This window comes from Phoca vitulina, unplaced genomic scaffold, assembly GCF_004348235.1.
Source record: "Phoca vitulina isolate PV1807 unplaced genomic scaffold, GSC_HSeal_1.0 scaffold39, whole genome shotgun sequence".
Lineage (NCBI taxonomy): Eukaryota > Metazoa > Chordata > Mammalia > Carnivora > Phocidae > Phoca > Phoca vitulina.
The window spans coordinates 3113956-3129729 of NW_022589742.1; the positions used below are offsets into that span (position 1 = coordinate 3113956).

Here is a 15774-nt window from a genome sequence, read left to right on the forward strand (position 1 = left end):
CTAGCACATTCTAAAGCTCTCAGGCATACAAAAGCTTCTTTTCTTCTTAATTAACAGAATTTTCTTGGGTTACCTTGATCAGCCACGAGGTTGTCATTATGAGTCCTGTCTCTGAATGAAAGGGAGAATTGATGTGATGCAATTTAATTGTTCAGGTATTTTAAGAACGAAAACATAATGCCTATTTGGCTGTCTTGAATTCTTTGAAGTGATCTTAGAGAGTACCTAAGCTATTATTCTTACTTTCTCAATGGGCGAACTGGGCCCAGAGTGGGTAAGCACCTTGCACCTATTTTTAATGGCAGGTTCAGACCCAACCTGAGGTAACAACCCAGTCCAGTTCTCTTTCCACTGTGGCTCTCAAATAAACTCTCCGGCTTTCTTCTTCCAGTCATTCTACTGTGGGAACACGTGGTGCTGAGAAATCTCCTGTGCCCATCTCCCAGGACCCATAGCTCGACTGCCAGGTGCCGTCCACATTGTTGGAGAGGAAAGTATGTGGGCAGGAGGGCATGGCATCCAGCAGAATGGCTTTTCTTGCCATGGACCTCTCAGGACCCTCTTTAAGTATGGGTCGTGCCTCCAATTGGCATCAATTTGTAGTCACTCTGGGTACACAAGGTTGGCTTGCCTCTGCATTTCAATGACACTGTATGTTTTGATATCCTAGGTGACATGTCTGCATAAATACATGAAGACGGGACCAGCAAAGGTCATAACTTTTCCTATTACTGAAGATAAAATTTAATGAGCTAGATCACAGGCTGCTTTAAGAATGGCTGTGCCAGGTTAATGGGGCTCTGCCACTGAAGCCAATTACACTGGGTACAATTACAGCCTATTCTAATAGCTGTAAGTCAGGGTTACACAAAGATTCTGTCTCTGGGTAATTACTAGCTAGGAAGCAGGTGAGGGGAAACTAAGCAAATTGTCACTGATCATACAAGAGACACACAGAAAGCACAGAGCTTGTAGCTATTCCGGGTGCGTGTGGGTCATCTGTTGCTAAGAAGGAGCTGGCGTCGCAGTCAGAAAGCCCTCTTCTTCTAGCACTCACCAAAAGGATATGTGATTTCAAAGACGCTTTTAGAAAAGTAGCTGAAAAGTGAATAGTAGGAGAGGGGGAGGAAGAACTCAGAAAGCCCTTCTCTATTGAAACGGTTTCCCTGAGGATTGTGAAAGATTTAGTGCGTTGATATTATTAATTTCTTCCAACCTAAATACAGGGGAGTGTTACCAAACCCAACATGATTTTGTAAAATTTGGACAAACAGACCTCAAAGATGGACTTAGTAAAAGACCTCCTTTAAATTCTCTGCTAGCCTCACCCTGGCGGCTATTTACAGGTCCTTTCCTGCACATGGCTAAAAGGCAGTCATTGAAGAGTCTTCTGACAATTGAAGATCCATCAGAAATATAAATGAAAACACTTTGAAATTTCAAGGTAACAGAATTTTCCTATGATCTCATGGATCGATTTGCACACTATTGATTTTTGAAAAGCCTTCGAGGACCAACACACCTTCTCCAAGTGAAACACACGTGTTCAGGTTATCGCTGAATAAATATTTTAAGATCCAAGGGAGTGTGTGGGGGGGTAATGTTTCCTTTCTGAAAGCATCAGTGACACTTATTGGAACTGTGGGAAAGTCATTGCCGACAAAGGCAGCTGTATTTCTGTGTGCTGCCTTTTGAGTAGAATGATGTTTATAAGGGAATGAGTATTAAATAAATGACACAAGCAATGTCAATTTTTCAAAATGTTCTTTGTTTCCAAGAGGTTAAAGATTAAAAAAGTAATTCCTAATATTGGTTGTTCAGACCACAATTGGAAAGACTTCCAGAATGACTCAAGATTTTTAAAAGATCCTTTCAAAGTAATGAAGTAATCTGTGGTAGAGTAGAAACAAAGAGACGAGAGGGAGTAGGTGGTAGAATGTGGAGTCAGATGCTGTCCTCTTGGTGCTGCTTGCCCTGAGATTAAATTTTGGTGATATTGCTCTTTTTGTCATTAGAAGAGAAGGAGGAGGTTTTTCAGTAATTGTATATTCATTCTGTCCCTTTTCTCTCTTTAAACGAAACTCGTTTCTCCAATTTTTTTTTTTTTTACAATCTCCAAAATGTCATTTGTTTTTACTCCTAATTTAAGATTGCTATCCTTTTCTTGGTTATCTTCCTCAGAGACTCTCCTTAGGGAATTAAATTGTGTAAGTATGCTTAATAATTTGGAAGAGGCTTCAGTCATTCCTATCAAGACTGCCTTGTAGAATTGCCCTTTGGTGACAAGCCCCCCGGGAGCCCTAAATAAATCAAAGGACAGAATACTCTCCCATTTTTCTTCTAGTTCTTTCACTATTCAGTTGTACATATCATCTAAAGAGGGAGAAAACCCCACTGAAAGTGTATTATGTTTGAGAGTTACCCAAGAAATGATGCAGCCATCCTTTCTACTAAATAGATCCAATGCCGATCTGTCTTGGATAACCGCAGTGTTTTGAATGTGTAGATTTTTCTATGAAGACAAACAGATATTCTTCTTTAATATTTAGATTGACTGTGGCTATTCAGAGAACATAACGGTCAGCCCTGTCATTCACATAAGTGCTGGACAGTAGAGAGAAAATAGGGGATCTACTTTGAGTTGAGAAGTGAAAAGGTGCATCTGATGAAGAGCAATACATCTAACACCATATATTGCATACACCCACCTAGAACGGATACAAACCAAGAGTGAGAAACCCCAAAGTTTCAAAAAAAAAAAAAAAACCCAAACCCAGATATACTGGTAGCTTGCTCTAATACCAACGGGTCCACATTAGAGACAAAACAAAACAGTCACATAGGAGTGATCTTGTCACTGGCAGAATTAAACTTTCTTAAAGTGGGGTTCAAGAATGACCCAGATCAACTCATATCCTGCAGTCTCTCCTTACTCAAGAGTGGTTCACGAACCAGAAGGCAAAATTTCGGGGCACCTGGGTGGTACAGTCAATTAAGCGTCTGATTTCGCTCAGGTCATGATCTCAGGGTCTGATTTCGCTCAGGTCATGATCTCAGGGTCGAGGGATTGAGCCCTGCTTCGGGCTCCCCACTCAGCGGGGAGCCTGCTTCTCCCTCTTCCTCTGCCCCTCCCCCCACTCCTGCGCTCCTGCACACTCTCTCTCTCAAATAAATAAAAATCTTTAAAAAAAAAGAAAGGCAAAATTTCAAGCTTCACCTCAGACCTACTGAATCAGAATCTGCATTTTATCAAGTGATTTGTAAGTGCATTAAAGCTTAAAAAGCACTGCCCCAAACACAACAGACCATAAGGTTCTAGGGTCTACTTCCATTATAATTTCTCTAAAAGAACATTTCAGATTTTCCAGATCCAATTCCAGATTGTTTCATGAATCTTCCAATAGGTCCACACTCCGGTTTGTCTCTACATTATGAGCATTGAAAGCCATTAGTGGGAAATGACCATACTAAGGACAGCATGGCCTTTAGTGGAACAAACACTAAGCTTGGCGTCAGAGAATTATGCTCAATTCCTGACTCACCACTAGCTATGTGAACTCGAACAGGATACTTTAGCTCTTTAGTTGTCCTTTCTTCAACTTATAAAATTGGGTTAATACTACCCATGTCATGGCGCTGTTAAGAGAATGGACTGAGATGACATAAGCAGAGGGCTTAAATAAATCTAAATTTGATCTCTTGCCTGAGGACCATCTCTACATTACCTCCCAGAACCTCAATATGAATTTCCCCTTTCTGGTTCATTTTGTAGTTTGTTGCCTCAAAGTTATTGGGCAACTTCACATCATTTATATTCTTACATTTGAGGCTCACATTTCCTCAAAGCAACAGCCTCTTAGGCCTCATCACAAGCGCAACATGATAACTTAGGTGAAACAATTTTTCCCAGGCCTCATTGCAATTAGAGAACCCCAGAGTCGTTTTATGACCATCTGTCAAACTGTGACTTGGAGAGTGCTGAATCCTATATCACAAACTAATTGATCCAGAGGGCTCTTCTCATTTAGATTGCTGGACAATTTGTCCTTGTTTGCCCAGCACAAGCCTAGTTTACTCTTGTTTATTCAGGTGTGATCATTAATGCCCCCAATTTCACTTTAAAAGAGGTCTCCCAGCTTGTGTGAGAAATTACACAGTCAGCTATAAGCAGATGACTTTGGCTTTCCAAAGTTAAACAGCAAGTGCAGAAGAAATGTTACACTGGTTCCCTTGCTTTGCCTGAGCAGCTCTTCAAAAAAGTTGCTTCTGATATAGAACCCTATACATTGCCTCAGGCCTCCCAATCCTATGTGGGGCCTGCTGACTCTCTGTTGGCATTCACATCCTGCTCTGAGGCCTCCCCTCTATCGCACATGATGCAAACTTGGGACTCTCTTGCCAGACTGCTTTGCCAGCTGAGATCCACAGAGTCTTAGATGCCATGTTAAGATGCATTGGCATGAGGTTTGGGAGGCAAATGAGAAGCTCAGATACATTTGCTGCTTCCTCTGCAAGTGGCAAGTGGACTCTGGGATCCAATTTGTGATCACTTTGTGATTTCAAACAGAGGGTGTTTTTTCATCGCACCCTCCGCAGCCCCCAGCCACTTAATTGGCTTTGAGGCTGAAGAAGATCTGTAAGGTTGGCAGTGACTTTCTGCAGATCCCCGACCCTGGGCAGCAGCATCTCTGTAAGCCTCTGCTTGACTTGTCCCCTCTTTTTTCCTGCCAGGGCTTTGTCATTTGCCTGCTTATTGATGTTCTAACAAATCTATTGAGCTATAATTGATCTAATTAATCCTCCCCCCTCCTTGTCCCCCAGCCCCGGGCAGCTAATGATCTGCTTTCTGTCACTATAGATTAGTTTACATTTTTAAGTTTTATATATAAATGGAATCTTACAGTATGTACTCTGTTTTGTCTGGCTTCTTTCACTCATCTTAATGTTTTTTGAGATTCACCAATGTTGCTGCGGGCATCAGATTTCATTACTTTGTATTACTGAATAGCATTCCATTCTATGGAAATACCTTATTCACCCACGCACCCATTGATGGACATTTGCACTTGCTTCATGTCCAGTTTTGGTTGTTACAAATAAAACTACTATGAAGATTCCTGCAAGTCTTTGTAGAGACATTTTTTCATTGCCCTTGAATAAATAATTTAAGAGTGCAATGGCTGGCTCTTTTTCGTGGCACCTCAAATGCGGCAGGCTGTTAGGACAAAGCTGAACATCTCTTTCCCAGCTCCTAGCTGCCAGAAAATCATTAAAGTGGACGATGAACACAAACTTTGTACCTTTTTTGAGACGTGTATGGCCACAGAAGTTGCTGTTGATGCTCTGAGAAGAATGGAAGGGTTCTGTGGTCTCAATCAGTGGTGGCAATGACAAACAAGGCTTCTGCAGGAAGCAGGGTGTCTTGACCCATGGCCATGACTGGCTGCTGCTGAGTAACGGGCATTCCTGCTACAGACCAAGTAGGACTAGAGAAAGAAAGTGCAAGTCTGTCTGGGGTTGCTCTGTGGATGTCAATCTCAGTGTTTTCAATTTGGTCATTGTAAAAAAAGGGGAGAAGGACATTCCTGGACTCATGGATACTACTGTGCCTCATCACCTGGGGCCCAAAAGAGCTAGCAGAATCTGCAAACTTTTCGATGTCTTTAAAGAAGATGATGTCCACAAGTATGTTGTGAGAAAGGCCCTAAACAAAGAAGGTAAGAAACCTAGAACTAAAGCACCCAAGATTCAGCATCTTGTTACTCCACATGTCCTCCAACACAAGCATCAGTGTACTGCTCTGAAGAAACAGCATACTAAGAAAAATAAGGAAGAGGCTGCAGACTATACTAAACTTTTGGCCAAGAGAATGAAGGAGGCCAAAGAAAAATGCCAGCAACAGATTGCCAAGAGATGGAGGCAGTCCTCTCTGAGAGTTTCTACCTCTGAGTCTAGTCAAAAATGAGATTTTCTAAGAGTAACAATAGTGATTGTACCATTGTCTATGATTTCTAGTTGCTCTGCATCTTCACCAACACTTGTAATTGTCTTTTTAATTTTATCCATTCTAATAGGAGAGAAGTAGGATGATCCACATCTCCATCAAGACTTAAAAATGGCCACATTAGCCTGGAGGGATTTTAGGTAAGATATACAAAATACTAGGTAATGGTGAAGGGTGAGAGAGAACAGAATGAATCATGGAATAGGGGTGGCCATGGGGAATGACTTAGAGAAAATACCCTTTCCTTGCCTTGTGCGCCTCCAGATTTGAATGCGGAGTGATGAGGAAAGTTAACAGGTCAGTGTGAGAATGCTCTTTAGAGGGTTAAAGAAAGCCCCTTTTGTCCAACCAGAGGAACATTAGCCTCCACAAAATCACCCCCACAGAAGTGTTAAGAGTGGTACTTTGTGATTTCGAAGCCGTATCATGACGTCCCCAGTATCCGCCATGCTATGTTGATGTCCAAAGTGGTGCTCAGTGATGTCTAAGGCCCCCAAGCCACCATTGACTGGGTAGTGCTTAGCTGATCAATCAAACTGAAGAACTCTACTCCTCATTCCTTGGGAGGGTACATATAGGCAGGTCAGAGGCTCTGGGTTAGGCTGGTTCTTGCCTTCATCATGGCTAAGGTAACCAAGAAACCATAGGAGCCTGGAATAGTTATAACACAACCAACCCCAAGGACCAAAGGGAGGAAAACGAGAAAGACCCTCTGTCAACCGAGGTCCAGAGATGGTGTCAAGGTGAGATGACTTCAGGCAAGCTCTTCCTCTTCCCCTATTGACTTTGTCTCCCAAGTCCTTTACCCTATCCTTGCCTAGCACAAAGCTCCTCATTGATCCACACCCCTTTTCATGAAGCCCCCACCTTCCCATTTAGTCCTCATCCTCTTTCTCCAAACTAATGCCCTGGCCTCACTCTCTTGCCCTTCCAGGTGCCAAAAACAACCAGGAAGGCCAAAAGATCCCTTCAAGGGAACCTGAGAAAAGCAATCTCAAACATCTACCACTCATTCAAAAAAGCTGAAAAGAGCATGAAGCCAACAATATTCAACTGTTACCATATGCTGAATAGAAATGGCATCAAAGTAGGAGAAGAAATTAAAATAAGAGACAAGAACAAATGTCCCAGAACAAGAGACCCTGGAGAAACCCACCACTTCACATAACTTGTGCAGCCAGTAACTGAATAAAAAAGGCCAAAGACATTAGAAATACCTGTTGAGGGGCACCTGGGTGGCTCAGCCGGTTAAGCATCTGACTCTGGATTTAAGCTCAGGTCATGATCTCAGGGTCCTGAGATCAAGCCCGTAGTTGGGCTCTGTACTTGGTGGGTAGTCTGCTTCTCTCACTCACCCTCTCCCTCTGTCTCTCCCTTCTCTCTCTCAAATAAATCAATAAATCTTAAAAAAAAAAAAAAAAAGAAACATCCGTTGAGTCTCCAGAGGCCTGGTTTCTGGGAAATGGCCAACCACATAGAAGCTGAATCTCATACCAGCAGGGTAAACTGATGGCTATGATTAAAATAAAAATCAAGTTGTGAAAAGATGAAATTCTGTGTGTCTGAATTCTCCGTTGGTGGGGAGGGAAGCAGGAGCTGAGACAGGTGTGTGAGAAAGGAGGGACATGGTGTCCTGGATGGTTGGGGACCAGACCCTCAGGTCCACAGTTAGCCAGACATTAGGGATAAGGACCAAGCTTTAGAACTGAGCACTGAAGATAAGTTCCCCTCCTGAACACTTTATCACAGGGGCAAGGAATATACGGATGTGGTGTTACTGCATTTGTTTGGGGTAGGGAACAACATTAGGGTCTAGATTGCCACAACCCAGATGTGAAGAGGGTTTGATGTGTGGACAGTGACTGTGACTATATGATACTTTCAAAAAAAAAAAAAAAAGGCAAAACAAAGAAATCACTTCCTGGTCACCTGCCTCAGAGTGGGGTTCACTGTACCCACCACCATATGCTGTAAGCTAAAGGTGTTCAGAAATGCTCACCTTACTAAAAGTCACCATCAGCATTCCCAAGGACTAGAATAATGTTGGGAGGGAACAAATCCAATACTGATTAGTTTCCTTTTTTGCTAAGAAACTGGGGGTCGGGTGGTGGGAGTAGTCCACTCCCAGGGCAGGTGATTAAGAGGATCTTTGTCTGCAGAGTTTTAATACAACTATAAAACCCAGTAAAAGCTGGTCTTTTAATTATCACCACACCTCAACATTTCTAAATAACTACAGTAGTAAAACAGTCTTCCTCAATAAAGCCTTTTGTTAGTTCAAATTCTAAACATTTTTGTGATTTAGGTTTCAAAAGCACAGGTTTATTCTATAACTAAATAAAAAACTAAACTCGATTCAAAATGGCCAAAGATTTTTGTATATATTTCTCCAAAGAAGATATGCAAATGGCCAATAGGTGCACGAAAAGATGCTCAACATCACTAATCATTAGAGAAATGCAAATCACAATCATGAGATACCACTTCCTACCAGGAAGGCCACTGTGGAAAAAATTAAAACTAACAAGTGTTGGTAAGGATGTGGAAAACAGTTTGGTGGTTCCTTAAAAAGTAGATATAGAATTACCATATGATCCAGCAATTCCTCTTCTAATTATATACCACTTAAATTTGAAAAGAGGTACTCAAACAAATACTTGTATGCCAGTGTTCATAGCTACATTATTCACAACAGCTAAAAGGTGAAAACAACACAAGCGTCCATCAGCAGATGACTGGCTAAATGAAACATGCTATCTATATCCATGCAATGGCATATTATTCAGCCATAAAAGGAACGAAGTCCTGATCCATGCTACAACATGGATAAACCTTGAAAACATTATGTCAAGTGAAAGAAGCCGGACACAAAAGGACAAACTATATAATTCCCCTTATATGAGGTACCCAGACGAGGCAAATTCATAGATACAGAAAGTAGAATAGAAATTACCCAGGGGTCGGGGGGAGGGCGGAGTGGGGAGTTCTTGCCCAATGGGTACAGAGCTTCTGTTTGGAATGATGAAAAAGTTCTGGAAATGCATTGTGAATGAACTTAATGCTACTGAACTGTACACTTAGAAATGGGTAATAGGGGGAATTTTACTTTATGTACATTTCACTGCAATAAAAATGCAAAAAGTTTATGTAATATTCAAAACAGCATATTTTTAGTATTTATCCTTTAAAAAAATCATATTCTTCTGCTGTGGAGGTCACTTGGAGAAGGCCCTGTTGCACCGTTGGCCCCAACACAGGCTGGCATTTACCACTGCTCCTTCCTATAGAAAGTTCCTAATGGTTTGGAACTGTTTTGACTTCCAAAGCACTTCCAGTCTATAATCCCAGAGGTCGTGTATGTAATACACACATCCTACATTTAAGTGGGAGATTCTAAATACGTGATGGTAATCACAAAGACTGTAAAGGTAAAGACACACTGGATTAACTTGCTTAATGAGCTGCTAGGAAACACTGCAATACTTTTGGGTGCTGTAAGCTTTGTTAGGTGGGATGAGAGTAATATTTAGTCTAGGGCTAATTTTGCCCCACCCCGGCTGCAAACCCCTCTGTGTACACTACTTTGTGTTCTACAGAATACTCTGCACACTATCCTCAGCCCTGTTTGAGCCCGAGGGATTGTTCTTCCCAAACCTCTTGGGTAGCTCTTCCCTTGGCCTAAGGTAGTTTCCTCACACACATTTGCTAATCAGTAGTATGCTGAGTACTCCGGGGGTTGGGGGGCATCTGTAGATCCCTTAAGTTCTCTCTCTCTCCTTCTCCCATTCTCCACCCCCCTATCTCATTCCCCTCTGGTGCTCTGCCCCCTGAACTCCAGCCACCTTGATCTGCCCGGACCCCCAGCTCTGTCCCTTCACCTTGGGGGAACCACCAGGATCTTACCAGGTTTCTTGTTTCTGTACCACAACCTGGAAACTCAGTCCAGGCCATAAGCTGGGTCATCTTAAGCCTCACCTTGGACATCACCGTCCTTTATTAGCCAATGTCCCATGTCTTGAAAGCTGATGGTCAATATACTTTGATTTTTTAGTTGTTGCAAACAGGAAGGTAAAGAAGTTCTTGTTACTTCGTTTTTCTCAGAAGTGGAAGTCTTATCCCTTGTAATGGTTTTGAAAAGAACTAATTTACTGTAAAAAAACAAAACAAACAAAACAAAAGAAAACACACTTCCTGTCTGAATAACTTCGAATTGTTCTTATTTTACTACTGGGACATTGACTACAAGTATGCCTAGAGTTTGAAATAAACGATGTAGGGCGCCTGGGTGGCTCAGTCGTTAAGCATCTGCCTTCGACTCAGGTCATGATCCCAGGGTCCTGGGATCGAGCCCTGCATCGAGCCCTGCATCGAACCCCGCATCGGGCTCCCTGCTCCGCGGGAAGCCTGCTTCTCCCTCTCCCACTCCGCCTGCTTGTGTTCCCTCTCTCGCTGTGTCTCTCTCTGTCAAATATATAAATAAAATCTTTAAAAAAAAAAAGAAATAAACGATGTAATTACAGAATTAGAAGCTAACATTTATTCAGTACTTACTGTTTACTGGGAAAATTACACATTTAGTAAAATCACTCAGTGAATATTAGCAGACTCTGAATATTACCGATTTTATTTAATATTTTTAGTACATGTATATACAATTCAATTACATTTATTTGAAACTGTGCTTTATTAGTCTATAAGGAGTAGTGGTGCTAAACCAGGAGCTAAACAAGTTCTAAATGCTAGCAAATTTAAACAATGGACCTTTGACATTCAGTGGCTAAATAATTATATATGATTTCAGTGACTATTTACATAGATTGAGTCCTTACAATACTTTGCTTGCCTTATATTTCTAACACTTTCTAAAAGTAGGGTATTTCAGGACTACAGAATCTGATCATAAAAGTGGAATTTTAGTTTTAAACCTGAATTATAAAGTACAAACATAATAAGCTTTTTGTAAAATATTTTAAAAATACAGAAGCTTAAAGAAAAATGAAAACAACCAATAATCCCTTTGCCTACTGATAAGAAATCTCATGGTCAACTTTACATCTAACTAGTATTTATCTAAATACAACTTTGAATCTTAATCTGAATGTGTGTATATGTGCACATACTTAAGTTTTTCATAAACTTATGTTGATATTGTATTTGTAATATGCTTTTCAAAACCATAAGGTTTTATATTTTATACTTCTTGTACCATTTTACAAAGACTGTTTTTGAGAAAATATAGACTTGTTATTCATGTACTCACTTCAATTTTCAAATAGAAATCCTTTTACTATTCCACACCATAATCATTTTGGTATAGCCTAAGATAATCTCTCTCTTTTATTTAGAAGTTGCTTATAAAAGACATCACTTTGAAAAACAAAATGATGGTACAGCCAGTGGTGTGCTGGCATTCTGTCATACTGCTTTGCTTGAATTCAGCCAATTTACAACACAGAAGTATCTACAACACAGAAAAGGGGAAAATGGTACAAATTAGGGCCTTTTTATTCTGGAGAACCAGTTATTAGATATTTACTAGCGTACCTCTGGGTATAGCCATGCCATAGAATACAAGGTTATTAAATGAAGATATAAATAGATAAGGAAAAAATCAAATCATTGAAAATATATGGATTATGTTCCTATTTCTGTTAATAACAAATTTATATGCATATGCAATGAAAGAGGTCTTCAAGAACTAAAGTTACCTCTGAGAAACGTGACTGGGGAATGATCTGATTTTTTTTTATTTAAAAAATTTTTTTAAAGATTTTATTTATTTATTTATTTATTTGAGAGCAAGAGGGAGAGAGAGAGAGCAAGCGGGGGGAGGGGCAGAGGGAGTGGGAGAAGCAGACTCCCTGCTGATCAGGGAGCCAAAGGCAGACGCTTTACCAACTGAGCTACCCAGGTGTCCCATGATTTTTTTTTAAAAAAAAATGTGTACACATTTGTATTCATTTTGACTTTTATAATAAATATGCTTTACATATATTAAAATTAATGCATATTTATTTAAGGAAAATAAACTTATTGTGCCGATACTGTCTTGAAGGTATTGAGATAATAACAAACACGGGCACCTGGGTGGCTCAAGTCAGTGAAGCGTCTGCTTTCGGCTCAGGTCATGATCCCAGGGTCCTGGGATCCAGCCCCCTGTCTGACTCCCTGCTCAGTGGGGAGTCTGCTTCTCCCTCTCCCTCTGCCCCCCCTTCTCATGCTCTCTCTCTCTCTCTCACACTCTCTCTTGCTCAAGTAAATAAAATCTTTAAAAAAAGATAATAACAAACACATTGTAAACCACTTATTTACTGTTTACAGTATGTCAGATGTGATTTGTGCTAGGGTAGTTTTAATTTATGATTACTCATCTAATCCCCCCACATTCTGTGTGACTTGGATTTTATTGTCCTCATTTGGCAGAAGGATCAATTGAGATGCATAGATGTTATTTGCTCATAATCAAACAGCCAACATATGTGTGAATGCTTGGTTTTAAAGCCAGTTTTTTGCCCCCCCTCTCTGCTGAATGGAGAACTCCACTTGGTGGTTTTGGAACAACTCATTTGCAAGTTCCACCCTGGAATGGATGAGACGATCTTAAGCATATTAGAAGAATGACAACTGCATGAATACAGAACTTATAGGCTATTAACTACAGAAGAACTGTGTAACACAATTCTCCACAGAAGGAAATTCTTTGAAGAGGTCACCCGGACTCCAAGTGAGATGAGCAAACCAATTCTATTAGCTGACAGCACACATCTAGCTGTGTGGATTTGGGCAAATGTCTTCATCTTTCTGTGCCTAGCTTTCCTGTGTGTAAATCAGGGCATCTCAAATACTTCCATAAATTGATGTGAAAATGAAATAACAGTGCACTTATTATTGGACTGGCAAAAATCAGAAAGCTGGATACTATGAAAACCTGGTTGACTTGTTGGGACATTGCACTGTTGATAGGAAGGCATATGGACTGGTACAGCCATTATCGAGAGTGATCCAACTCTAGTCAATTAAATACATGCAAACCTTACAACTCCATCATTCTCTGTGTGGGGATTTCTCCCAGAGAAATTTTCACACAGCTCCATAAATTCTATGTAATGTCTACATTATAGATGAAAAATATAACAGCATGGTAAGAACCACACACATTGCTGAGGCTTATATCTGAAATCATTCCCTGGTGACATCAGAAACTCCTTCCAGTTTCACATTCTAATAGCTTAATATAGCAAGATACTTAAGATATTTATATGCTTTTGGACAGACATTTTATAAATTGTTTCAGAGTGTGGAATATTTAATTTGATGTTAACTTTCATTTTGAAAAAAAATTTTTTAAAGAGTAAAAGACCTTTCAATCAAATCAACTGAAAACTCGTCCAGAGTACCCACTTAATACCAGGGCCTCGCCTAAGCTTTACAGATATGGAGATACACAAGGTAGAGTCCCTGACCTCAAGAAGCCTGCACGACCTCAGAAAACATTTTAGAAAAAAACTAAAACATGGAGTTTTTTCACCCATCAGCATAAAAAGAGAAGCTCAGTTCAGATTTTAAGTCAATGATATGGTATCTTTTATCTAGACTGTGGCTCTCTAATTAAATCTTTCTGGCACTTTAACTCCAGGGAAACCCAGTTGATAATTCAAAGTCAGTCACTGAATGTGATTTAAAATCAATAAGAGTGAAAGACATCCTGGGTGTGCTGTCCTTTCAAAGGAAGTGGGAGCACTTTCATGCCTTGTTTGTAGAAAATCGATTATCTCAAGGAGCTAGCAGGCTGATATGGACAGAGAGAGCTTATGTCTATGGATAGGCCAATGTTATTATTCCTGATCTGCATATATTATAACCGTTTGACACTATCGCACTTTAATGCTCTGTTGTAGGACTTGCTGAAATGCTTGCTGTTGTAGTGGAAGGTAATAGATTTTTATGCCTCAAGAGCTGAGGCTGACCAAAAGCAAATGTTAAGAGTGCCTTGTTTCCCAAAAGAACTCGAGTATATACTTAAATACGCATGGATACTTTGTCATATTCCACAAAGAAATGACGATATTTGGAGTTAAAAAAGGATCCAAGGATATGTAGGGATAAAAAAGAAAAAAAAACCATAAATAAGAAGCCATGAACAGAGAGAGAATATATCCAAATAGAACAACAATAACAAAAAAGATCAGTATCAAATGCGTGTAATTCCCCTTGAAAAGGATAGCATATTCGACATGTCATTTCCTATTGCAAAAGCTGTCATTTGCTCCTTAGCATTTACAAAGTATAGTGCAAACTCTTTAGACTTAACAGGAAAGATCCCCTATGAACAGGCTTCAACTTATCTTTCTAGCCATATCCATAACAACCTCTATTCAAGCAACCTATGCTCCAGAAAAGTTGACTAATGCAATGATTTCCCTAAGACCCCCCTGTTTTCCTCTTCATCTATATCCATGCTATCCTCTGTGACCCCAAATCTAACATTCTTCAAAGCCCAGACTAAAAGCTACCCCCCCAGAGTCCTTTTCTCAATTACCCCATTAGTTTTTTTTTTTTAATTCTCTCTACTCATTTATCTTACTATTTACTACATGCTGCCTATATGATAGTTATTTGAATATGTGGCTAATCAGAAAAACATGCCAGAGGGGTAGATTTATTAAAAATCAACACTGTGATGTAAATTATTATCGGAAGTAGAGTTATCTAGGAGTATAAGGGGGAGAGAGAATCACTCTATTCTGCAAACTACATTTAAGAGTCTGTTTTGAGGGGCACTTGGGTGGCTCAGTTGGTTAAGCGACTGCCTTCGGCTCAGGTCATGATCCTGGAGTCCTAGGATCGAGTCCTGCATCAGGCTCCCTGCTCAGCGGGGAGTCTGCTTCTCCCTCTGACCCTCCCCCCTCTCATGTGCTCTCTCTCCCTCACTCTCTCAAATAAATAAATAAGATCTTTAAAAAAAAGAATCTGTTTTGAAAATATAATAAAAAAACATAGACAAACTGGTGTGTGGGTAGGAGCTGGAAGTTACTAATTAATTTAATTAATATTGAAATATAGTTGACATAGAAGAGGTTGAAGCTATTTAAATCAGAGGTTTCTTTTACCAGAAGTCAGGAAGAACTCCATGTCCTTGTATTAACACCACTCCTTTGCAGAAACCAAGGGCAGAAGCCAACAAAGTGCTCATGGACTCACAATGAGAGCGCCATACTGCTGGCTCTGAGGCTTTTTTCAGCAGAGGTCAAGAGGAGCTTGTGTGCTGAGAGTGATAACACCTCTCTGCAGGACTCCATCCAACCATCATCAGGGATCAAGTGGGAGCCCCAGAATTCTATCTGTTCCTGGCAAGGCCCCTCACCCCAGTGCCTTTCCTACAGGCTTGTCACCTCTTCCTGCCTTGTGATTATCATGATTAAATTTCATCCTACCTTCTCTACAACTAAGGGTGTTGGGAAACTGGATATCCACATGCAAAAGAATAAAATTAGACCCTTATCTTATACCACACATGACAATAAACTCAAAATTGACTAAAGATTTAAATGGAAGACATGAAACTATAAAACTCCTAGAAGAAAGCATAGGAGAAAAACTTCATAACGTTGGTCTTGGCAAAGATTTTTTTGTATGTGACACCAAAAGCACAGGCAACAGAAGCAAAAATAGAAAAGTAGGACTACATCAAACTAAAAATCTTCTGCACAGCGAAAGAAACAACAAAATGAAAAGGCAACCTGCAGAATGGGAGAAAGTATTTGCAAGTC

The 15774-nt window shown here is 40.3% G+C and overlaps 1 protein-coding gene across 1 annotated transcript; it reads left to right on the forward strand.

The window, feature by feature from the left end:
• The first annotated feature begins 5205 nt into the window (after positions 1-5205).
• On the forward strand, positions 5206-7236 carry LOC116647181 (40S ribosomal protein S6-like). The gene is given in 3 exon segments (XM_032428360.1): positions 5206-5345; positions 5347-6144; positions 6939-7236. Coding segments are annotated over 2 exon segments (759 nt in total). The 3' UTR covers positions 5966-6144; positions 6939-7236.
• Positions 7237-15774: the final 8538 nt, after the last annotated feature.